Source organism: Rattus rattus, chromosome 1 (genome assembly GCF_011064425.1).
Source record: "Rattus rattus isolate New Zealand chromosome 1, Rrattus_CSIRO_v1, whole genome shotgun sequence".
In the NCBI taxonomy this organism is placed as follows: Eukaryota; Metazoa; Chordata; class Mammalia; order Rodentia; family Muridae; genus Rattus; species Rattus rattus.
Window position 1 is genome coordinate 16377662 of NC_046154.1, and position 25669 is coordinate 16403330.

Consider the following 25669-nt stretch of genomic DNA (forward strand, 5'->3'; position numbering starts at 1 on the left):
CCAGGCAGGGTCTCATCTGTCAGCTCCCCTCCTTCATAGCTGTGAGACAGCGTCTTCTGCTGTGCTCTCTGCTGATGTAAGGGACACGGGTGCTCTCCAGTACTGACCTGGTGTCCTCCAGCAGCTTTGCAGACACTTCAGCAGCCGGGTGTTATCTGCCCTGTCCTTAGGACTTGCTAAGTACACAGTGAATGACTAATGACAGTTTTGTGTCTCCTTCATAATGTCTGTCCTTTGAACTACTTGAAATCGTAAGAAAGCATTCAATGTTCAATTTTGTGGTCCGCCTCTTCGGTCTTACAAACAGTGGTTTGGGAGGGACTGGGATGTCAGAGCGGTTGTGCTCTTAGAGTGTGTGAAGTCCTGAATTCACTATGAAGACACATAAACTTGATGTGGTGACAATGCCTGAAATCCCAGCACCAGGAAGGGAGGAAGATCAGAAATCCAGGGCCATCCTCTGCTACTTAACAATCTGGGTTCCAGCCTGGGCTACACAACACCTGTCTCTAAAGGACAGTGGTTGGACATGGTGGTGCAGCACTCTGGTGGCAGGGACGGGTGTGAACTTGTGGATTGAGGTCATCATGGTCTACAGAGGAGTTCCGGGACAGCCAGGCTAAAGAGCAAGACCCTGTCTCCAACACACAAAAGCTGCCATTGTTTGGGCCTTTTGTTTGGGTTTTGTCTTTTTGAGGTACAGTAATTGAACCCAGAGCTTCGTGCATGTTAGACCAGCGTTCTACCACTGAACCATCTCCCCAGCCCTGGAATTTATTTTGAGTGGTTTAGTTTGCTACAGATCCCAAAGTAGAAATACGTTTGTGTAAAATCAAAAACGATCGATGTAAACTGTAGTGTAAACTGGTATGCAGGGTCCTGCAGGAGAAACCTTGTGATTGTCTCCTGAGCACGACCTGCCTGCATCATGACCTTCACCTGAGATGCTAACCAACATTTCCACACAACACTTGCCTAGTGATGTTGCTTTAGCCAGGGTCAGCCACGGTCTTCATAAGTGTGAGTAAGCCCATATGCAGTGTGAAAACAGAGTACTTGTTGGTGTTTCTCCAGGCTCGGGGGCTGAAGAAGCAGGTCATCGAGGACTTCATCACCCAAAACAAGTACCTGCTGGCGTCCCGGCTCACCAGCCAGAAGTTGTTCCATGAACTCTGCCCCGTAAAGCGGTCTCACCGACAGAGAAAGTAAGGACTCGAGGCTCTGCCTCTCACTGAGAGGTGTCTTTCTCAGGGGCAGTTAAACCTCTGTGATGGGGTGGGGTGTCTTAGTCCAGGGTACCCTCAGACCACATGCTGAAATCATAGACATAAGCCCCCATATCTAGCAGATACGGGGAGGCCAGCAACATGGGTTTGCTCGCTGAGATCCACATAATAGAAAGAGGATTGATCCCCACACACCAAGACACACGTGCAGTTTAGGATCAATCTGAATCTCACTATTTACCACTGCTGCTCTTGAGCAAGCCACTGGTATCCCATGGGTCTGTGCTCCCATGCGTCCCCTTGCTCAGGACTCAGTTCTCCACTGCACGTCTGCCATTGGTCTCTCCAAACCTAGGACAGACCAAGTGGCTCCGCCCTCTTTTCTTCCCCTACAACACTTTATCCAAGTATCTGCTCAAACATCAGGTGGTGTTTTCCTGACCAGCACCCCAGCCTCTCTCTCTGTCCCTCCTCTCCTCACAACACTTGTCAATACCCATTTATGTTTCTATGTGTCTGTCTTCTCTACTGAAACAGGATGGGAGTGTTGTCTGAGAGCTCAATAGAGGTCTGAGGAAATGAATGGATAAATGCAAGACTTCCTTTAGAACCTTGTGGAGGCAGCCCCTTCAGAACAAGGTTCAGTCACCTCTGCCCTAAGGTTGATCAGCTACTCCTCCCTGAGAGAGGAGATCATACAGAGTGTAGCTCTTAACCTAGCAGCCATTGCCAGCCCTGGTCCTGCCTCGGGGTTGCTCATAAGGGACTCCTCTCTTATTTGTGTGCAGATACTGCGTGGTTCTGCTGACAGCTGAGGCTAACAAACTAAGTAAACCCTTTGACGCCTTCCTGTCATTTGCACTGGCAAATACTCAAGACACGGTGCGCTTTGTGCACGTCTACAGCAGCCGGCAGCAGGAGTTTGCCAGCACCTTGCTACCGGACATCGAAGCATTCCAAGGGAAGTCAGGGGTAAGCCATGGGCCCCAATCCTCATTCCTATTCCCACTCCTCCTGTCTTGGGAGTACTGCATACAGAGTCCAGACATCTGGAAACCTCTGAGACCTGGTTGGAACATTATTCAGACTTCCCTCCATCCTTCACCTAGCGATTTTATATCCCCCATGTGGGCTCCAGACCTGCCTAGAAGGCCTTCTTCCTCCACTCCAATGCCATCCCAACTGAGCCCTCTTGGCCACTTCCCATGAGGGAAGTTGAGCTGTGTCAGCCTTTTCCAACAGCTTTTCCTAGGTACAGCATAGGGGTACAGAAGCCAAGAGGCCCATTCTCCAAATCTCAGGCCACTGGCGATGTGCTCAGAAACTTTCCTTCCTCACGTTCTCTGCCTCTGCTGTCACTGCCCACCCCCCAGAAGCCTGAGGTGGTTCTTTTGGGGTCAAGATTGTAGTTTGGTGGCAGAATGCTTGCCTGAAAAGCCTGAGGCCCTGGGTTGCGTGCTCAGCACACAGAAAGGAGGAAAAGACCCACGGTCTCATTCAGTTATCATAGGAAAGATCAATGCAAAGCAAAGGCTCCTTAACTGGACACTAAGTCAGAAGTTGTTACACAAAATCTGTGGGAAGAAAAAGAGTTTAGAATTTTGACAGAAGCTTTGGGATGTCACCATAAAAGCAGTTACTTTTGCCAGTTGTAGTGGCATATGCCTGTAATCCTAGCACTTGGGAGGTAGAGGCAAGATGAAGTTTCAGGCCAGCCTGGGCTACTCAGTGATTAAGAACAGTCACTGTAAAATTCATGGCCTTTTCTATTGATTGTTATTGCATGCATATGTGCGTGCGTGTGCGTGTGTGTGTATGTGTGTGTGTGTGTGTGTGTGTGTGTGTGTGTGTGTGTGTGTACACATACATATATCTTAGCACGCATGCATATTCCTGTTCAGTTCATACAAAACTACCTGTATAGTATATTTTCAGGGCTGACTGTTTGGCTTTGAACAACCAAATGGTGTACTCTTCCCTGAGCAAGAAAGACCACTTCTCCCATTCCATGAGTAAATGTTTTGAAGAACCAAAAATTAGATTATCATCTGGGAAGGCCAAGGTTGATCTCTTGAGTCCAGGAATTTAAGGCCAACCTAGGTCACAAAATGAGAACTCATCTTGACAGTAACTCCTGATGAGGGTGGGATTCAGCTGGTAGAATGTGTGGCTGACATGCACTAGGCCCCAGGTTCCCTCTCTAGCACAGTAAACGAGGGATGCTGGTGAGCCAGAGACAAGTTCAGGGTCATCCTCACAACTCACAGTGAGTCAGACCAAGGCCTCCTACAGATACCATAGACAGTGTAAGGTATTAGCGTAGGTGTTGCCCTCATGAGGCCCTTTTGCCCATCTGCCCTGAAAAATATGTAAGTCTAGGCTGGGCTCAAACTCCTGATCCTCTTACCCCGGCCTCAACCTCCCAGGAATCGGGGCGGGGGGGCGGAGTTTATATCCTGCTGCTTTTGAGACCCTTAATGGTTTTTCCTTTTTGCCCAGGTATCCATCTTGGAAAGGCGGAACACAGCAGGGAGGGTGGTGTTTAAAACCCTGGAAGACCCCTGGACTGGCAGTGAGAGCGATAAGTTCGTCCTTTTGGGTTATCTTGATCAGCTGCGGAAAGATCCAGCATTTCTGTCCTCAGAAGCGGTGCTCCCTGACCTGACTGATGAACTGGCTCCTGTGAGCATCGGGGACCAGAAGAATGGGTCACTGGGAGGGGCGGGGCAGCATAAGGGGCGGGGCAGGGACAGAGCGGGATTGACAGGACTTGTCTGTTGGGAAGTGTGGGTTCCTTCTGGGCTCAGTCCTGTCCACTGCCCATTTCCTCCCCCAGGTGTTTCTCCTCCGGTGGCTCTACTCTGTGTCTGACTACCTCTCGGACTTCTGGGAGAGCCTGCTGCACAGTAACTGGTAGGATGTCACGGGTTTCTTTTTACCTGGCAAAGCCAGCCTCCAGCTCTAGAAAGAACCGTGCTTGGATTTCAGTGTGCACTTGCTGCTGGAAGTAGGAGAGTTCACACAGGCCCAATGACTGACTTCCTCTTTCTTGCTGACTGGTACTTCCTGCTGGGAGGGATGAATCATCCCAGCTGGCTTCCCTCTCGGCAGATCTGGTACTAGTCCCTTCCTCACTCTGCCTGCCACTCAGCGCAGGGCCTCATGCCTAGAGTCCAGTGTGTGCATGCACAGATAGATATATCTGTCCATGACCAAAACTTAGGGGAAAGGGTTTATTTTGGCTTACAAGCCAAGGCAGGAGCTGAAGCAGACCGCAGAGGAATGCTGCTTACTGCCTGCCCACAGTGGGTAGGCCCTGCTGTATCAACTAGTAATCGAGAAAACTCCCCCACGGACGTGTCCACAAGCCAGTCTGACAGAGACAGCTCTCCTGCTAAGTTCCCTCTTTCCAGGTGACTGTAGTTCGTGCCCAGTTGACAGCTGAAGCTGATTGTGACACTCCCTGTCCATCTGGGCCACATTTGATCATTCTGGCCACAGAAGAGTCAGTTAAATTGAGATCATTCCACAGACTCGATAGTCACCAGTACCTTAGTGTCAGTAAGTTGTTCTGTGTGTCCAACGTAAATCCTTCATCCTCTTGTGCAGAATGTACTAGACACAGCCTAAAGTCACTTTCCAGAATACAGTCTCTGTGACTAGGGCTCTGAGGGCCCCTCCTTCACCCTAGAAACAGCCATCATGTTTCTTGGTGTGAAAGGTGTTTGGTTGGGACTTTTTCCCACTCAGACAGCCGAAACCCACATCCCAGCAGCTGTGGCTAACACTGCCTTTGCTTCCAGGCGGGAGATGATGCCCTTGCTGTCCCTCATCTTCTCAGCCCTCTTCATCCTGTTCGGCACTGTCATCGTCCAGGCTTTCAGGTGAGCCTGGTGACCAACCTGCCACGTCACTTCTGCCCTCTTTGTTTAGAAAAGAAAAGAAGAGTAACTTGTGTTTCTGTGCTTTAGTGACTCAAATGAGGAGCGGGAGTCGCACCCTCCGGATAAAGAGGAAGTCCCTGAGAAGGCTGGGAAGACTGAGCCGAGCTTCACCAAAGAGAGCAGCAGGTTCTTCCTACACACACCCCGCCCTCAGCCTCGTAGAGCATCGTAGGCTGGATGAAAGGCCTCCTTGCCTGGCTGTACTGGCTGCTAGTTTGGGGGAGGGATCAAACCCAGGGCCTCACATGTGCTAGACAGAAGCTCTCACTGAGCAGCATCCTGATCCCCAACTCTAAAATAACCTCAAGTGTAAAACTTTATGGGTGGTAACATAAGGCCACAGGTAGCCTTCTGAACCAGGGAGTCATGGCGGCAAACACCTTTAATCCCAGAACTTAGGAGGCAGAGGCAGGCAGATCCCTGCAAGTTTTAGATGGTGAGTTCCAGACCAGCCAGAGCTACATGTTAAGACCTTGTCCTAGACAAAAAGAAAACAGCCGTGTGCCTCATTGGTGGGTCTCAGTCACAGCAAGTGCACATGTACCCAAAGTTTAGTGAAGTCACCTCAGGCTGAGGTGTATGAACAGACATGTCATGTTTTGACCCCACCCCGTGTCTCACTTGCATGTTCACACGTGTTATCAAATGGGAGGGGAATCCAGACATCCAAAGCATTCCCAGGCATCTGATTCTTCGTAATTGATATTTTTTAGTTATGTTGGAATGTGTCTGTGTGTAGCTTTGTACCCTGAGTCCAGAAATATCAGATGCCCTAGAGCTGGAGTCCAGACTGTTGTGACTTTCAGTACACACTCCTAACTGCTGAGCTGTCTCTAGCCCCTTCCCAGGCATCTAGAATTGGGAAAGCCATTGCTGACTGGGGGTCACTGAGACCTTCTGTACGTGTACATGCAGGGTCACTGAGATCCTCTGCACGCATACATACAGGACTGATAAACCGAGTGCCAGGGGATTTGCAGTCCCAGCTTCAGTCATGAAAGCAGGAAGAGAAAGAAACAAAAGGGAGGTGGTACCTGACCCAGAAGCTGGGCTGGCCTGTCCCGTGACCCACAGCTGCAAGGGACCTGTCTGAATTAAAAACAGACGCACGCCTAAGCATGTGTGAGCTCCATGGCTCTCCTCTACAGCCACCTTTGCACTGGACAGAAAGCTGTGTGAGAAGGGTTCCTGTGGGCCAGGGCCACCCTGTGGCCTGTAGGTCCTAGTGCCGAGAAGTAGACCCGATCAAGCCAGCAGGCATTCTGTTTCACTGGTTTTGTGTTTGTTTTGGAGGCCTAAGGGGGAGTTTGCATGTTTATTTATTCCCATAGCCCAGGCTATCCTCAGACTCACCACATAGTTGAGGCTTGCCTTAAGCTTCTCATCTTTCTGGATCTACCTTCCAGACGCTAGGGTTACAGGCATGCGTTGCCCACACCTGGCTTCCAGTGGTTTCCTCTTCCTCATCCTGATAATGTCTAAAGTTCTCTATATTTCTCCACAGCAAAATTCCTAAAAAAGGCTTTGTGGAGGTGACTGAACTCACAGATGTGACGTACACCAGCAATTTGGTACGCCTGAGGCCCGGTCACATGAATGTGGTCCTCATCCTGTCCAATTCCACCAAGACAAGCCTGCTGCAGAAGTTTGCTTTGGAAGTCTACACATTCACCGGGTAAGCAGGGGTGTCTGTGCGTGCGTGCGTGCATGTATGTGTATGTGTGTGTGTGTATGTGTATGTGTATGTGTATGTGTCTTGAGCTCAAGAAGGGGGCAGGGAGAGAGAAAGGAGGGGGTGTGTGTATCTGAATAAAGAAGAGAGGAGATTCTCCACTTGGAATAAGAGACTAGAAGACTGCTGCACACTTCCCACTAGATGAGCAGTCTCTGTATTCTTCTAGAGCCACATATCTGCCATCGTTGTGGCTTTCTCTTGACATTTGTTTGTTTGGGTTTTTTGAGATGGGTTCTCTGCATAGCCCTGGCTGTCTGGAACTCATGATACAGATCAGGCTGGCCTCAAACTTACAGAGATCCTCTGCCTCGTGAGTGCTATGATTAAAGGCAGGCACCAGCATACCTGACTTGATTTGTAATTTCTATAATAGACCTGGATGCTCTCAAAGTTGGAACAATCCTCCTGCCTCTACCTTCCAAGTGCTAGAATTACAGACTTTCTTCCACTCTCCCTTGACTTTCATGTCTGTGTACCCCACAGCCTCAGCTCCACATAAATTCCTTCCTAAGCTCAGGCTGCAGCCAGCCAAGCCTCTCCTGGCTGTTCAGCCCTGCCTAGGGTGCTGATGCTGTTCCCAATGGCCTACAGCGGAACCCCTGGAACCTTCCTGAACCCTCCCTCATCTGCTCTTCCCACAGGAGCAGCAGCCTCCACTTCTCCTTCCTGACCCTAGACAAACACCGGGAGTGGCTGGAGTATTTGCTAGAGTTTGCTCAGGATGCAGCTCCGATCCCAAACCAGTATGATAAGCACTTTATGGAACGAGACTACACTGGCTATGTGCTGGCCCTGAATGGCCACAAGAAGTATTTCTGCCTTTTCAAGCCACTAAAGACCGTGGATGAGGAGACTGTGGGCTCCTGTGACCTTGACTCCTCCCGAGGGAAGCCACCCTGTGGCCTTGGGCCCAAGCCCCTCAAAGGCAAGCTGAGCAAGCTGTCGCTGTGGATGGAGCGCCTGCTGGAAGGCTCCTTGCAGAGGTTCTACATCCCATCGTGGCCTGAGCTGGACTGAGCCGAGGGCTCTTCGGATTGTAGCGTGCCCCAGGGACAGGGTTTTCCAGAGAGTCTCGATTTTAGATTCTTCTTCTAGAGCAGTGGCTAGAAGACCTTTCCTTTGTCACCTAGGAGTAAAGCGCACCACAGGTTTGACCCCCAGATGAAAATCTTCCCCTTTGGGTTTTCTTGCCCCTGATGAATGCCGCACTACTTAAATAGACTGCCCAGCCCCTCTTTGCTGTCCCTGTAATGTGCTCGCACCCCCGTCCTACATTGGAGACACCCAGGGCTTGACCCTGAGCCGTGCCTGGACAAACCTCAGGATCTTCATGAGCTGCCATATGGGGTGGGTCACTCACCTCTCCCCCGCCCCTGCCGCAGGCTCCTGCTAGCCCCTGCTTAGCCTCTGCCAAGGTGCGTGCTCTCAACACAGGACAGCCCACCACAGCTTCTAGGTCCTCCGTCTTCAAAAGAGGCCTTGTGTGTAAGCAGTTTTCCATGTGACTCTGCTTCTGGCGCAAGCATTGAAAAGTATATTTTGGGGGTATCCCCCACAACAATTGGCCAACCATGGTTTTGAGAAGAAAGGGGTGAGCAGGGGGGTAAGGGTACAGCATTCACATTTGGTCTCCCCACCGAGAGGGAGGGTGAGCACTGGCTGGAGGTGCACAGCCCTGTGATCCTGTGAGTTTCCCTGTTCCTGACCCCTTCCCTCACAGCACTCCCTGTCAGCACCACCACAGCCAGGGCTGTCTGCCTCACCAGCGCTGGAATGACTGAGCTGCTGACCTGTCTCCAGATGCCTTTTTGCCTCTGGATTTTAGAGTTCGATACTAGGAGCCATATCCTGTGACCTTGTCCTCTGAGCGTAGATAAGCTGCTATAGAGCCAGTAGATTTAAGGTGGCAGTACTTACTCCTCCCGCCAAGAGCTGGGTGCAGGAGCCCTGCCTGCCTCGCTCTACAAGGAGAACTAACGCCAGGCGTGTCTTCATACCAAGGAACCTGACCTCTCTGACAATTGCATTTGAACATTGTTGTCCCCAAAGAGCTCAATCTTCAAGTCGTCTCTTGTGACTGAGCGGAGACTTGTGTGGACTCCTGTCCAGTAGGCAGCTAGCTTCTGGCGTCTCTGCTTTATCGCTTCTCCTTCCCTCATGCTGCTTTCCCGCCGCCTGACCAGACCTGGCAGCTCCAGCTTGCCCGGCTCCACGCACCTTGGGCTCAGGGCCGGATCATGCTCGCCCACTCAAGGGCGCACCCTTTGTTTTTAGAGCCAAACCATGAGGAGAGTTTGGACAACTGTCACACATGGTGTGTTCTACTGTCAAGCAAGTGCCCTTTTGTACAGTGAAGGGCACGAATCAGGGACCGGACATTCACTCAGTGAGTATTTTCCTGTTGTAATTGCTTTGAACCAAGCACCTCGGATCCTGACTACTTTAAACACTGAGCTCCAGTGGTAAGTGATAAATTATTTGAACCCAGGAACTGTAGTTTCCAGAGTCTTTAGCTTTATTAAAAAATAAAGAAAACACTGCCAGGCTTCATTCTTCCACCTGACCCTCTAGAAGTACATGCCGATTCCAGATGCGCTGCTCATGCGCCTGCCCCGCAGGAGGGGGACGGCAGCCTCAGCCCCTCTGCCCAGTCCTCAGAATGCGTTTCTGGGGGCTGAGGGTGAGCAGGGTGGAGCACTGAGTCCCACCCCAAGTATCACACACACAGTGATTTTTCTTCCTGTGTTTATGACTGGGCTCCTCTTAGGAGACTTGGTGATAGATTTTTGTCTTTACGTTCGTTTCTGGAACTGGTGAAATCCCTTGACATGTCATTTCTGAAAACCAAAAGGTCCCCGGATGTTTGTGCTTTTCTCAAAACTGTACCATGAAGATAAAATGTCTTTCCATTCGAGGGGCAGAGAGGAGCAGGGATGGCATTGACAGAAATCCCTGCAGTCCTGATGGCCACGGGGTATCCAAGGACACCATGGGGCTTTGATTGGTTGCTTGCTTGGTTCCTTGCTTGCTTTAAAACAAGGGTCTGACTACGTAGCCCAGGCTGGCCTCCAACTCAAGGCCCTCCTGCCTCAGCTTCCCAATTACTGGGATTGCAGGTGTGCACCACAAGTCTGCCTTTGACAGACACAGCCTTTCCTCCTGAATGTGTTTCTATGAATTGTTTATTTTCGTGTCAAATATGAGCTATATTTATGCTCAGCCAAATGCCAAGGTTTCTCGTCCTAATGAATGTAGTCTTCACAGGACCTGATTTCAGTTCAGATACTGCTGTGTGAGGAGTGGGTATCTGCTCAAGGCAGCCTGTGAGTCGTGTTCAGTAGCTGGGGTGAAAGTCCAGTCAGTCTGTGGGATGCCCTCTCCCTGCCACTTGGGATCAACTGCGGTTGGCCTAACCCACGTTGATAAGCTCCAGAGAGAGACATTAGAGGAGACTGCTCTCCTGTCACCTGCTAATACCCAAAATAGTTCTCTTGTTGTTTTCAGAAGGGTCAGTCTCCTCATCTGCAGTCACCACCGGTATGTTTCTAAGAAAATAGATCCGAGCCATCTGCTTCGCTTGGTAGGGACTGGAAGCAAGCGCCCAGCATCTCTGGTTTGGCTTGGTTTGGGTTTTCAAAGTAGAGGCGCATCTGAGGCTGAAGCTCAGTGGGGAAAACACTTGCCTGTGGAGTGTGAGTCTCTGGCTTGATCCACAGTGATGAGGGGGATTTGGGTACCATCCCTTAATTGCATGGAGCCAGATGTGGGGTCCATGCCTGGAATCCCAGCACTCAGGAAGCAGAGACCGGAAGCAAAGTCAGGACTTGGAGGTAATCCTCAGCATGAGCAGGCAGAACCGGCATGGGCTATGAGACCGGGGCTCGGGGTGTTAGAAGACCTGTGTAGCACGTGTGAGGCACTGTGTTCTTTAATCCTAGCTCCATAAAATAAGTAAACAAGTAACTCGTTGAGTAAGAGGAGGATGCAGATGAAATATCATTTGTGTCCATGTGCCCTTGAAACAATGGCGGGACGGAATCTGTTGTCATTCGTTAGAAAGGATAGCTGTACCTGGAGACAGAGCTGAGAGGAAGGTGGATATTTTGCACTTTTGATATTACTAAGAACAAATAATTTATTTGGCAAATTGTGTCTTTTATGTTTTATGTTTTTCCTTTTCAGTTTTGTTTGGTTTTGTTTTTGTATTGTGAACAGGCACTAAAGCTAATGTTATTTTTGTTTTAAGAATATTGCAGACTGGAAACAAATAAACTATTTTAATGTGTGATGGCTCTGGGGCACCTCTGGTACTGCAAGATGATTTCTTCATGGATACATTATCAGAATTGTATGCCTTCAGTCAGGGCAGGCTGGCATCCTCGATGGTGGGCATTGAGGAGCTGTCAGCCTAAAGGGCAGAGAATGCAAGCCTGGGTTGTACAGCGAGGGTTAGGAGGGCCTCTCAGAGCAAGCTGGCAGCATCTGGTTTAGTCTTTACCCCAGGTTTGTTTGAGGTGCAGTGCAGTGATGTGGTCTTATTCTATAGACCAGGTTAGCCTTGGACTCACGTGGACTCCCCTGCCTTGGCTGTCCACTGTGAAGACAATGAACGCTGTGGAGGTGGAATGCTTGCACAGTGCTACTTCATGGGCCTTTCTCGTTTATTCATCTCCTTCCTCTGTGTTCTCCAGCTTCTATCAAGGGAACAAAATAAAGCAGTATAGACTGGCCAGACAACCGGTTTTGGTTTTCTGAGAGTCTAGCATTCTTGCTATATAACCCTAGTTAGACTCAAATTTGTAGCACTCCTGCCTCAGCCTCCCAAGTGTTGGGACTACAGGTATGTGCCAGGCAGGGTGCGTCACTGGACCTGGAGCTGCTGTATTTCTCCGGTCCACATTTCTCCGTAGAAATGTGAACTTTGGCCAGGCAGCGGTGGCCCACACCTTTAATTTCAGCACTCTGGAGGCAGAGGCAAGCTGAGCTCTTGAGTTTGAGGCTAGACTGGTCTACACAGTGAGTTCCAGGACAGCCAGGCTACATAGAGAAACTCTGTCTCTCAAAATAAGCTTGGGTGGAAGGAAGATGGCTCATCAGTTAAGAGCGCTTACTAATACAGAGGACTCTGATCCAGTTCCCAGCACCCACTGGTGGCTCACTGCTGTCTAACTTCAGTTCCAGAGGACCAATCCTGAACCCTGTTCTGAACTCCTCAGGCACACATGTACACATGCACGTACTCGGGCACACATAAAAATTAAATAAATGTTTTAATGTTAGGAAGGAAAGAGACACGAGCTGTTCGAGCTGTTCGGGGTAATGTTCTGAATTGCCCTTGTTTGCGGCCAGTGGTGACACCTCACAGGAGGGGTTCTTTGATCCTAGCCACAGTTCACAGGGCCTTGAGGCTTCATCATGACCCAGTCTGTTTCGACTTCAGGAACACCGACTCAGACAGTTGTCACCTTGGGGAGAGCACACAGCATCTCAAACAGTAGGTTAGCGGCGAGGAGGGCTGTGTTTCCTAGGAGGAGAGACAGGCTGTGAAGCTGGCACACACCTCCCCGAAGTCCGCTCTCCAAGGACTCGAGCCCTCTGGCCTTCCCAGAGCCCTGGCTTCTGAACTCAGGGTGTCACCCGCCTGTAAACATGCCCTCAGTCCCCACCAAGCATCTTCTGGAGACCGAATGAGAATTCTGGGGACCTTTGATACCAGTGACTGCTCGGGGCCCACCCTCAGGCCGGTAGGCCTAATCAGAAGCTCCTTTCTTTCTTCCACAGTTAGAATGACAGGGGTGACATCTGCTTTGCCCAGGTGTCAGCCGAAGCAGCCCCCTCCTTCACAGTAAAGCATGCTTTGCAAACTCATGTCTCAATGAAGACACCAAAGGGATACACTGAGGTTGCCACTGAACAGCAACCCCTGGCACCTCCCAGGGGCTTTGTTCCTTGCATTAGCTCATGCTTGTCTGGGTCGTGGTAACAGGCTTCACCGTTGGACATTCTCCACAGGGTCCCCGAGGTAAACATGGAGGCCTGCCTCCTAACTGGATGAATCTAAACCAACAGCCACCTGTGGATCGTTCTTGCTCTTCACTCACCAGAGAGATCATACGGCGGGGAAACTTCCACAAGGTCGCAGCCCACCACATTCAGGCCCTGACAGCCCCGGATGATCTCCAGAGCCTGCCCAAGGTGAGCATGACAGTCATTTCCAATGAGAAGCAACCAGTGAAGGCACAGATAACCCACGCTTGACCTAGGCGCTTACTGGCTACAGCCACGCAGGTGGCCCAGGTACACAATTCACAGCACACAGCCCCTCTACTAGGGGCTCTGAGGTGTGACAGTGGAGTCGAGCAAGCCATGCAATGCCATGTGCCATGATCCTCGAGACAAGCGGTCTTCAGGAAACAGCCTGGGCGAGAGAAGGCCTCCCAAAATATAAACAAGAAGAGAACATTCTGGGCAAAGACACAGGCTAAGGTACCAAAGGAGATAGGCACAGGGTGGGGCTTAGGAACAGGTACAGAGGCCTTACTGAAGAACTTCCCATCCTGCACATGAAAAACAGACAGGGCTTAGGGTTGCTCCAGAAATACTCTGGGTAGGACGGGATGGCTGTGAGAGACAGTTATGAGCGTCCTCCTTTCTTAGAAGATGCACGCAATTTACTTAGACCTTGGACAGCCTGCCCCTCATACCCTGCCTCCAAGGACATGATAATCAGGCCATGGGAAAAGACCCTGCCCTGGGGGATCTCAGCACGGCTCCAGCCACCTGGGCAGGGTCAGTCTCCATGTGTGCACTTCACAAACGTCACCATAAGAGCTTGGTGTGTTGTATATTGGTTTGAGGCTGGGAATGTTGCAAAGACCTTTGTTCATACTACAAATGAGTGCTACTACTGGGACACCCCCTCAGCCCCAACACTCAGTGTTCTTAGAAGGGGACACTACAAAACGTTCTCCATGAACTGAGAGGCAGAAAGAATGATGGAGCCTGGGCAGGGGTGACACATGCCTCTAATCCCAGCACTCGGGAGGCAGAGGCCGGTGGAGCTCTGAGTCCAAGGCCAGCCTGGTCTACAGAGCAAGTTCCAGAACAGCCAGGGCTACACAGAGAAACCCTGCCTCAAAGAAGAAGAGAGGAGAAGGAGGAGGAAGGAGGAGGAGGAAGAGGAAGAAAAGAGGAAGAGGAAAAGAATGAGAGAGAAAGAGAAAGAAAGAAGAAAGGAAGAAAGAAAGAAAGAAAAGAAAAGAAAAGAAAAGAGAAAAGAAAACCACAGACAAACACCTCAAAGCAATGCCTCATTTCTACAGTCAGCCCTGAAGACAACCTTATTACATTGTGAAATGACATTATGGTCTACAAATTTCATGCTCACAAACCACACAGTCCCAAGTTTTTTTTTTTTTTAAATATCTTAATGTTTTTCAAGTAAGTTTACAATTTGTGCTGAACGGTATTCACTGCTATCCTTAGCCAAAGAAAAACAAAAGTATCCTGAGTCCTGAAGACTAGGGCTCAGGCAACTGCAGTGTGGAGAGTACACCCTTCCCAGGGTAGTGGTGGCTCACAGCTTTAATTCCGGCACTTGGGAGGCAGAGGCAGGCAGATCTCTGAGTTTGAGGCTAGCCTGTCTACAGGAGTTCCCGGACAGCCAAGGCTGTCTCAAAAAAGACCACTAGTTAAGAGTGCTTGTTGCTTTTACAGAGAACTCAAGTTTGGTTCACAGCACGCACGTTAGGTGGCTTCCAACCTCCTGTAATTCAGCTCCAAAGGGATCTGTGAGATCTTGTACACACAGGTGTGTTCTCTCTCTCTCTCTCTCTCTCTCTCTCTCTCTCTCTCTCTCTCTCTCACACACACACACACACACACACACACACACACACACACACACACAGAGATAGAGCAGAGGACACATACATAAAAAAGAATACCCCCTCCAGCAGGAATCCACTAGGGAAGCCCACTTACCTGATTAGGGGTGAGCCCAGCAATTTCTGGTGTCCCTGTCCCTGGGGCATAGGCAGGATCCAAGGCATCTATGGCAAAGCTGATGTAAAGAGGCACACCCCCCATCTGCTGCCTGATCTCTGCCATCAGGGGGACCAGTGACTTCATCCAACAGTCTTCAGCCAGGACCACACGGAAGCCCTGTGCAGGCAACAGTCAGAGAGCTAAGGTGATAGCTGACCCCACACTCTGCATAACGCACATGTATCACATCTGACCTCAGCTTCCAGGAGACAAGCAACCGCCACTCTACTGATGAAGTTAGGAAGCAAGGTCAAGGCTGACCTGAGCGGTAGGATAAGGAAAGAGCATTGTGGGCTGGAGAGATGGCTCAGCAGTTAAGAGCACTGACTGCTCTTCCAGAGGTCCTGAGTTCAAGTCCCACCAACCACATGGTGGCTCACAACCATCTGGGATGGGATCTGATGCCCTCTTCTGGTGTGTCTGAAGACAGCTACAGTGTACTCACATACATAAATAAATGTTTGTTTGTTTTTAGTTTTGTTTTTTTTTTTAAAAAGGAGCTTTGCTAGAACCAAGCATGAGAAACTTGGTCACTTATGCTTCTAGATGCTTCTGTCTAGAACCCTGGGCTTGACACTCTAAAATCGAAGGTCCAGACAGTTGAAACAGCTCGGCTAGGGTAAAGGCACTTGCTGCCCAGCCTAATGACCTGAGTTCAGTCCCAAGACCCCATCCAGCAGAGGAGAACCTGATCCACAAGTGTCCTCTGACCTCTGTACTCATGCCGTGGCACTCACGCACATTAGAATAAATAAATATAACTAAAAGCAAAGTAAAATGAAGAAGCAGGTGTGGTGACCCACACCTTAAATCCCAACACGTGGAGGGAGAGATAGGTGGATTTCTGTGCGTTTGAGGCCGGCCTGGTCTACATGGCAAGTCCCGGGACAGCCAGGGCTACATAATGATCCCCTGGTCCAAAAAAAAAAAGAGACTGAGGTGTTTGTGTGGAAGCCCGGCACCGTGTTCAGACCAGAGCTTTCCATCTGCTGGGTTAAACACTAGGAAAGGGCATCTGCCCTAGCTCGGGCTCACACCCCACGTCTTCTACGCCAGCAGCCCCCAAGGGGTTTGCTCTCTGTTTCATCCTTGATGTCTCCCAGGCACAGTGGCTCGCACCTGCCATCCCCCAAACTCAGGAGGCTGAGGCAGAAGGATCACCATGTTGCAGGCCAGCCTGGGCTACAGAATAGGATCCTGTACCAAGCAAAAGCAAAAGTCAGCAACCAAGAATCAGTACTGTTGCCACATGGCACACTTGATTCAGACTCAGCTTTTTGTCTCCGCTTGCTTTCTCTTATCTGTGTGTGTGTGTGCATGTATGTGTATGAGAGAGTGTGTGTATGAGAGAGTGTGTGTGTATGTGTGTATGAGAGAGTGTGTGTGTATGAGTGTGTGTGTGTGTGTGTGTGTGTGTGTGTGTGTATGAGAGTGATGTGTGTGATGAGAGAGTGTGTGTGCATGTTTGTGTATGAGAGAGAGTGTGTGTGTGTATGTGAGAGTGTGTGGTGTGTGTGTATGAGAGTGTGTGGTGTGTGTGTGTATGAGAGTGTGTGTATGTATGTGTGCATGTGTGTACATGAAAGAGTGCGTGTGTGAGAGAATGTGTGTGTGTATGTGACAGTGTGTGTGTATGAGTGTGTATGTGTGTGACTGTGTGTGTGTATGAGAGAGTGTCTGTGTGTATGAGAGTGTGTGTATGTGTGCATGTGTGTATATGAAAGAGAGAGAGAGAGAGTGTGTGTGTGTGTGTGTGTGTATGAGAGAGTGTGTGTAGCATAGGCATGCACACCTTTGCAGTTGCTTCTCTGCTTCCACTGTGAGGGTGTTGGGGATCAAACTCAGGTCATCAAACTTAACGGAAAGCCCCTTCCCTCCGTGAACCATGGTGCCAGCCCATTTCTGGTTTTATCCTCAAACAAGGTCTCACATAGCCCGGGCTTGCCAGGAATTCGATACAAAACTGTGAATGGTGTTGCATTCTTGAAGTTTGGGCTTACAGACCTATGCTGCCACATCTAGCCCCAGCCTCACTTTCTGAACTTAAATAAAGCACCTGTTGAATCCCTCTTTGACAATGCAGAAGACACTTTGCAGAATAGAGCAGGGGCGAGCATCTGTCACCTGGCTCCGACTGTATCTGTAGGGATCCAGGGTCCTGGAGGAGCCCCGGATACCTATCTGTACCACTCGCTTGCTGTCCAGCAGTCCCTCATCCACACTTCGGCGGAAGGGTGTCCGATGGTAGACCTTGTCCTCCAGAGGTTTGTCCATGGTGTTGGTGTGGGCACCCACATGCACTAAACCCACAGGGCCATGCCTGGGGGCAAAACAGCATCTCAGAGGTCAAGGGTCCAGGCATCCTGCCTGCCTTCCACCTATTTTCTGTGTTCAGCTCACTTAGCACCTAGGAAAAACCAGGCAGAAGCAGACACGACTGGCCCGCCACCAAGAGTTTCAGAAAGAAGGGAGTGGCTCAGGGCGGAGCTCTGTAAAGGCTAAACCAGTCAGAGCCATCTTTTCTCCAGCTAAGGCACCAATGGAGTCTGCTCCTTTCCATCAGCCCTGCAGGACATGACGGATGAACACAGTCCATACTAGCAAGAGGCTAGAACAGCTTGAGACAAGACTGACCCCACCCCCACACGGAGTCAGGATGCTACCCACGTACCCCTCCACCCCCGTTAGGATGCTACCCACATGCCCTCCCACCTGCAATCAGGATGCTACCCACATACCCCTCCACCCCACCCCCCCGTTAGGATGTTATCCATGTTCCCTCCCAGAATGCCCAGTCAGAATACTGCTACATGCCTTCCCTAAAACACATTCTGAAACTCCCACTTCCACCCTCTACCTTCCTCCAACTAAATCTGCCAAAGCTGACCGGTGTCAGTAGACTTGCATTTACTGAAAAACCTACTTTCTGTTGTCCAGGCAAGGAAGGAGTCTATGGGAGATGGGGGGTTGGGAGGGATAGGGCCTCCCCTCTGTCAATATTTGTACTTAGCTTGCACAGAAAAACAGATAGAAGGTAGCCAGGGTTACATATCTCACTCGGGACTCACTGGCCAACCGAAAATGCAGTGCGCGTGTAACACAGCAGATGTAGGCCAAGAGAAAGCACGCCAAGCTAATGACTGACAGAGAGAGACACATGGAGTCCAGCCTTAGTTTTGAGCCATAGAAACAAGTCAGTGGAGGATTTCCAATAACCCTTCCATAACCTGCACTCAGTAGCAACTTGGACCTTAGCTCCTGAATGCTGCATGCAACCTTGGGACTTACTCTTTTGCCATGGCTTGCAGTATGGGATATGTGATGGTATGGTCTCCACCTACAGAGAGAAAACAGGACAAACACGAGAAAGACCATCATGTGCACCAGCCCCGAAGTCCCCAACGCTGCCACCGTTTCGGGTGTCCTACAGAACTGTATCTACAGCTAAATGGCTATGGGTGGCATTCTAAAAGGAAAAATGCCTTCCCTCCTGTCGTATGATCCCTATGAGATTGTGCTATTTACCGGAAAAAGCTATTACTAGTCGTGGTGTGGCTCAGGCTTAGTGCACACCTTTAATCCCTCTGACTGGGATAAGACACACCCTCAGTACACATACACCTTTAATCCCCAAACAATAGAGTTAAACTAGTTTGTAGAAGGAAGCACCCGTGTTTGAAAGTGATGTCAGATTGAGTGGCAGACAAAGTGATGAATCAGAGAAAGATTTGACAGAATACTATATGCCCCACTCTCAGGAAAACAGAGAGCAAAGAGAAGTAACTTAAGAGAGCATTGCAGAGGAGAGAGGCAATTTTCCTGGCAGATTTGTACAGAGACAGGTTGCAGAGAGAGAGAACAAGATAGACGCAGGTGGAGACAGAATGGGCCAGAGAATGAGAAGGAGTCAGAAGATTAGAACAGATTGCCAAAGTTAGTAATGAGGCCAAGCAGAGCAATTCAGTCAGCGGCCAAGAGAGAAGCCGGATTGAATCAGTCAGCTTGCAGAGGAGTTTGAGCCGGAACAGCTGAATTGAACCAGCCAATCAGAGCTCGGAAAGAAGAAGAAAGGGTGAGATTATTCGACAGCAAGTCTCATAGGCTGAGAACATTCTAGGCCTCGGTAAGATTGTATAGAAGCCTCCAGGACTCGGCCTAGGTTAGCAGCTGGAGGCAGTAAGCCCTCCGAGACAACAATTACATCTGTCCAATCAAAGTTACTTTTACAGCCATCGTTTATCAGCAGAGACTGGAGCTGGAGAGATGGCTCAAGCGCGAACTGCTCAACACTCATCCCTCAGATCATGCAGCTCACAAACCATCTATAACCCCCACTCCAGGGGACCAAGACCTCTGGCCTTCACAGGCACCTGCACTCACATGCACAAACCCACACTCAGACATATGAGCAGAAATGACATAAATGAAGGCATGGGGGTTGTTCTACAAAACAACTCTGCCCCCTGGCTCTCCCTGTAATGGAGTGAATGGCGTGTTATGGTAGCTGAGGATCCTGCTTTACCTTTGTTTTGACTTTGTGTGTGTGTGCATGTGTGTGCGTGTGTGCATGTGTGTGTGTGTGTGAAGTGTATGACTGACAGCCTATGTGTGGCGATCAGAGAATATGTAAGAGTGAGTCAGTTCCCTTGGGCTGGAGAGATGGCTCAGCGGTTAAGAGTGCTGACTGCTCTTCCAGAGGTCCTGAGTTCAATTCCCAGCAACCACAATGGTGGCTCACATGTTACATGGGAATTGAACAACAACCATCTGTAATGGGGTCCAGTGCCCTGGTCTGATGTGTCTAAAGACATCGACAGTGTACTCATATAAATATAATAAACCTTTTTAAGAAAAGAAAAGAAGAGATTCAGTTCCCTCTTCATTGTGTTCCAGGGAGCAAATTCAGGTCATCGGCATGGCAAGCAGTCTTTTCCGGAGCTGAGGACCGAACCCAGGGCCTTGGGCTTGCTAGGCAAACGCTCTACCACTGAGCTAAATCCCCAACCCCATGGCAAGCAGTCTTACACACGGAGTCATCCCTGTGACTCAGATGTTTTACTTTAACTTTTGGTAAAGATTTATCTATTTTTATGTTTGTGTGTTCGAGTGTTTTTGCCTGCCTGTGTGTCTCTGCACCTCGGTCATGCCTCGTGCCCTCAGAGGTCAGAAGACCTTGAGTCCCCTGGACTTGGGGTTAACAGATATGGCTGTGAGCTGAGACTTGAATCATCTACAGGAACAGCCAGTGTTCTTAGTCCTGAGCCATCCTTCCAGCCTAGAACCTCAATTAAATCTAACATGGTTAGCAGTTTCCCTATTTTGTTTCTTTACTAACTTGTTAATTTTTGCACTGGGGATTGAACTCAGGGCCCCACACATGCTGCATAAGTGCTCCAACACCTTTGGTTTTTTGGTTTTCTTTTTTTTTTTCGGAGCTGGGGACCGAACCCAGGGCCTTGCGCTCGCTAGGCAAGCGCTCTACCACTGAGCTAAATCCCCAACCCCGGTTTTTTGGTTTTCAAGATAGGATTTCTCCATGTAGAGCTGGCTGTTCTGGAACTCTCTGACCTCAAACACCCAGAGATTCACCTGCCTCTGCCTCCCAGGTATCTCATCTTTTTTAGGAAACAATTTTGAGGACTGGTTGACATAGGCACTGAGAACTGAACCTAAGTCCTCTTGGGTTCCACAGCGCCACCTCTCCAGCCTTGCACAGAAAGGGTTTTGATCATATTTGCACCCCATTCCCCTCTCCTTTCCAACACAGCCTGTCCTAGCTTAGTGCTCCCCCCAGCCCCCTTAGGATTTATTTATTTTGTATATCAGTACACTGTAGCTGTCTTCATCCACACCAGAAGAGGGCATCAGATCCCATTACATATGGTTGTGAGCCACCATGTAGATGCTGAGAATCGAACTCAGAACCTCTGGAAGAGCATTAGGTGCTCTTGACCACTGAGCCACCTCTCCAGCCCTGTGCTGCCGTCCTGTCCTCCTCCTCTTCCTTCTCCTCTTCCTCCTCTTTCCTCCTCCTCTTCTTCCTCCTCCTCCTCCTCCTTTTACAAATCTCATTGAGTTTAGCGTCAGGTCCAAAGGAAACTCCATTTCCCCAAATGCTGATGCTCAGACAGAAGCCAGCCTTCCTCAGGAACTTGTGGAACTGGTTCCCCTCTCCCAAATGGAGCCATTTCCCTCCCTAACTGGCAGAGGGACAAGCATGTGCTGGCCTCCAGGCTCCCTCAGCAGTACAGACGCCATTACACAGTTCAGAGTCCACGCCAACCTCCCAGACTTCTCAGCTCCGTCCTCCCCTACCCTAAACATCCCCAGCTCACAGGCTTCCTTCCCCCACCTCCTCCGTCTCCTTATAGTCCTGCTTTCTCTTTCTTGGTCTCTGCTCCTTCTCTTTTGCCTGCTCTCTTGGTTTTCGTTTCTTGGTCTCTCTCTTTCCCTCTCTCTGTTTCTCTCCTCTGCCTTCAGCCTTCCTTTTATCTCTGCTGTGACCTCTTCCAGGTATCTCTGACTCCCTCCACCTCATCTGCAATAACGACCGTCTCCTTGTCAGCACCATGGAGTAGACATGTTATCAGCCATACATTTAGTGTTGCCTGTACGTATCTAGGTATGGAGGTATGTTGTTATTTGCCAAAACTGTCTTTTTACTTTTTCCTTCACTTTTTTGAATCTTGTGACAGGATCTCACCAAGTTGCCCAGGCTAGGCTGGAATTCACTCAGCAGTAGACTGGCTTTGAACTTGTGGTCCCCCTGCCTTGGTCTCAGGGGTAAGTAAGATTACAGGCAACCCTGCTGAGCAGTACAGATTTAGGGCAAGGATTAGTATTGATCGTTCTTGACAGTAACAATAGCTGAGTTGTATTGAAGCTTCAAATACTCAAAGCACAGCGCGATGAGCTGGTGAACTACAGGCCCCACCCACAATGCAGTGAGATAGCCCACTGTCTGTCACTCTACCTGTTGACAGATGAAGCCAAGCACCTAGCAGTCCAGACAGGACTCTGGGACAGCTTGTGAGATCTGGATTGAGATGCCAAAAACGGGTGGCCTGAAACCCCCTTCCCTACTCTGCCACACCTAGTAACTAGACCATCCGAATTAACAAAAATTAATTATATATAAAAATTATAATTATATATAAAAACCCCACTCACATTGTTTAAATGTGTGAACCATAGTGGAGAGGCAGAAGGACCAATGCCCCGTACACTGATGCAAATCCTGACCACTTCAATGTACCCTCTGGAGGACAGGCAAGATGGCTCAGTGGTTACCTGAGGTACATGCTGTCAAGCCTGACGACCTGTGTTTGATCACTAGGACTCACATGGTTGTATTCTGACCTCTATATGTGTACTGTGACACATGTGTGCATAGAGACACACACTAAGTAAATAAATGTAAGGAACAAAAGAAAGACCCTCTCGCAATTCTCACAGTCACTAGAAATGTTTTTTGTCTGTCAAGTTGAGAAGCTACAACTGAGCCCCTCTTGATAGCTTTCTCCAGGCCTGGGGTGGAAGGCTGGGAGGAGGGTGAGGGAGGGGATGACAGGGCTGAGATGGAGGACTGGGAGGAGGGTGAGAAGTCTAAAATGAAAGGCTGGGAGGAGGGGAGGAAAGGAAGATGCTAGATTAGAGTTAGAGGGCTGAGAAGAAGGTGAAGAAGCTGGGCGACATACATGCAGGGTAGAACATTCGAAAGAAACCAAGAGAGAGAGAGAGAGGAAGAAAGAAGAAAAGAAAAAGAAAAATCTACAACTTAAGTAACTGAGATCAATACTATAGTACCGTAGCTTTTTTTTTTTTTTTTTTTTTTTTTTTTTTTTTTTTTTTTTTTTTTTTTTTTTTTTTTTTTGGCTGGGGACTGAACCCAGGGCCTTGCGCTCTCCTAGGCAAGCCCCCCCCCACTGAGCTAAATCCCCAACCCTGTAACTTTTTTTTTTTTTAATCCATGCAAAAAGAAGCTCTTGAATGAACAAGAAAACCAGTAACACAGATTCCCCTAGTCACACTGGGCTTGAAGCAAAAGCAGGGAAGAGGTTACTTATCATCCTGCTTTATCGATTTGACTGTTGATTTTCTGCCCCTGGACAAATGCCTCACAGGCCTTACCCTACTTTACCCATCATCCTCTCGTTTTGTTTTGTTTTCCTGAGAAAGGGTCTGACTATGGAGCCTCCATGCCAGGCCTCCCAAAATATTAAATATCCTTTCCCCTGGAACTAAAATGATGAATTCATGGTTCACTTTTCCTTCTGGGTCCCTGTTCACAGTAGCTTCCCCTGGAGAAACAGCTGCCCATCAGCCTGTATTGAATAACCACCCTCCCCTACCACCACGGAGAAGCAGCACTTGCCCTTGGCGGGAGCCTTTACCCAAGGTCAGAGGAATGCAGCCAGCTGCTAGGATGTTCTGATAGGCCTCTCGGATTAGCCGGCAGCTGTCCTGAAGGTTGTAGAGATTGACATTCACATTGCCTAGGTCTGCAACCCTGAGGGACTGGAAGGGGAGGGCTCCTGTGCTGGGATTGACAGCCCCCAGCATCAGTGATTCCTCCCGGATGCGACGGGGTCCAAATCTGGAGAAGAAGAATCGTTTACGTTGTCAGCTGCCACACAGTTCCGAAGGCTCTCTGCGCCTAGATGGCTCTTAATATTTGGGACAGGTGACCCTGTGCTGTGGGATCGCCTTCTTAGCCTATAACCACTAGCAAGCAGGAACACCTCGTCCCACAGCCTGCAAAAGCCATGTCTAGATATTACCAGATGTCACCACTGGGTCTAAAACAACCCCCTCTGAGAACCATTCATCTGCTCATATTTGAGCCTTCAAAAAAAAAACAAAAAACAACTTAGAGATTTTAGTTTTTCAGTGTTTGTTTGATGGGGTCTTGCTATGTTGCCTAAGCTGGCCTAGAACTCACTGCATAGCCCAAGATGGCCTCAAATTCAATCCTTCTGCCTCAGCCTCTGGAGCACTGGAATTACCAGCATGCACGACCACAGCAGGCTGTGTTTCTGATCATGTTGAAGTTATTACTTTTCCACCTACTTTAGTATCTGAGGGTGATTTTTTTTTTAATACCCATATGGCTCCATCAGTAAAGCACTTAGCATATAAGTGGAAGGGTCCAGTTTTGATCCCTAGAACCCATATGGGGTGACACCCATTTGGAATCCCAGCACTGGGGAATCAGGACCAGTTAGTAAGGGATCCGAGACCACCAGCCTAGCCTACCCCAGTGTCTTAGTCAGAGTTTCTATTCCTGCACAAACATCATGACCAAGAAGCAAGTTGGGGAGGAAAGGGTTTATTCAGCTCACACTTCCAAGTCAGGACTGGAACTCAAGCAGGTCAGGAAGCAGAGGCCACGGAGGCCACGGAGGCCACGGAGGGATGCTGCTTCCTGGCTTGCTCCCCCTGCCTTGCTCAGCCTGCTTTCTTATAGGACCCAAGACCACCAGCTCAGGGATGGCACCACACACAATGGGCTGGGCCCTCCTCCCCTCTTGATCACTAATTGAGAAAATGCCCTACAGCTGGATCTCATGGAGGCATTGCCTCAAGGGAGGCTCCTTTCTCTGTGATAACTCCAGCTGGTGTCAAGTTGACACACAAAACCAGCCAGCGCACCCATGAATTCAAAGCCGATGAGAGACACCCCCCCCCATCTCAAACAAGTCAGTGTTGCAGAAGATGAGTCAGCGGGCTGTCCCCAGTCTCTCCCCACGTGCATGTATATGAGCATGCACACAGACACATTGAGCACATATATGAATTAAACTTTTTTTTTTTCAAAAGAGGGTTTCTCTGAGTAACCAAGCCCTGGCTGTCCTGGAACACTAGCCTTGAAATCACAGAGATCTGCCTGCCTCTGCCTCCCAAGTGTTGGGATTAAAGCCATGCACCGCCATGCCCGGCTTCAATGAAATGTTTTTTTAAAGGGACTAGAGAGATGGCTCATCAGTTAGGAGCACTGGCTGCAGAAGATCCGAATTTGGTTTCTAGCACACACACGGCAGCATGCAACTGTCCTTACCTCAAGTTCTAGAAACATCCAACACTGTCCTCGTCTGGCTACTTGATATCAGTCAGAGATGTGGTGTGCAACCATACATTCAGACAAAAGCATGTGTTCACATAAAATAAATATTTTTACAAATTTAGTCTGCCCTTAATCCCAGGACTTGAGATGCAGGGGCAGGTGGATCTCTGTGAGTTCAAGGCCAGCCTGGTCTACATAACAAGTTCCAGGACAGCCAGGACTGTTACCCAGAGAAACCTGTCTTAAAAATTATTTGTAAAGTGCCAGCCAGTGTCATACTGACTCTACTTTGTGCTCTGCCTGTTTGTCTTTTGACGCTGGAGATCAAACCCAGGGCTCCTCAAAAGCGGAGTAGGGGTTTTGTCCCTCCATCCCCAGATTAAAAAGCCTGCCCACCACCACATTTTCAGAAGAGATTAGATAACTCCAGTTTCTGTTTCCTGGTCGTTAGACTAACGATGCTCTCATTTAGTTGATGGTGTGGTTGTAAAAATTAAACGAAGTCATCTTTGCAAAATGTTCTGGGTTCCTTGACATTTAAGAAAAGACAGCTTTGAAAATCCAGCTCGATACAGTCAGACGTAATGGGTCAAAGCGGAAACGGCCGATGCTTACTAATTAAGAAAATAGATTTTATGTCTTTTGACTTAGTGAT

The 25669-nt window shown here is 49.3% G+C and overlaps 2 protein-coding genes across 2 annotated transcripts in view; one reads left to right on the top strand and one right to left on the bottom strand.

Moving 5' to 3' along the window:
* The window catches only part of Dnajc16 (DnaJ heat shock protein family (Hsp40) member C16), a 30691-nt gene extending 19487 nt beyond the window's left edge, over positions 1 to 11204 (top strand). Inside the window, exons 8-15 of the mRNA XM_032895112.1 lie at positions 1075 to 1205; positions 2015 to 2198; positions 3726 to 3908; positions 4063 to 4139; positions 5030 to 5110; positions 5198 to 5296; positions 6675 to 6845; positions 7547 to 11204. Coding sequence (XP_032751003.1) covers positions 1075 to 1205; positions 2015 to 2198; positions 3726 to 3908; positions 4063 to 4139; positions 5030 to 5110; positions 5198 to 5296; positions 6675 to 6845; positions 7547 to 7922 — 1302 coding nt within the window. The 3' untranslated portion in view covers positions 7923 to 11204. The remainder of the gene's footprint in view (positions 1 to 1074; positions 1206 to 2014; positions 2199 to 3725; positions 3909 to 4062; positions 4140 to 5029; positions 5111 to 5197; positions 5297 to 6674; positions 6846 to 7546) is intronic.
* A 954-nt stretch (positions 11205 to 12158) lies between these two features.
* Agmat (agmatinase) overlaps positions 12159 to 25669 on the bottom strand; it is a 14406-nt gene continuing 895 nt past the window's right edge. The window contains exons 2-7 of the mRNA XM_032895108.1: positions 23345 to 23547; positions 18240 to 18288; positions 17076 to 17271; positions 14889 to 15068; positions 13007 to 13091; positions 12159 to 12429 (exon numbers count right to left, since the gene is read on the bottom strand). Of these exons, the coding sequence (XP_032750999.1) occupies positions 12356 to 12429; positions 13007 to 13091; positions 14889 to 15068; positions 17076 to 17271; positions 18240 to 18288; positions 23345 to 23547 (787 nt within the window). The 3' untranslated portion in view covers positions 12159 to 12355. The remainder of the gene's footprint in view (positions 12430 to 13006; positions 13092 to 14888; positions 15069 to 17075; positions 17272 to 18239; positions 18289 to 23344; positions 23548 to 25669) is intronic.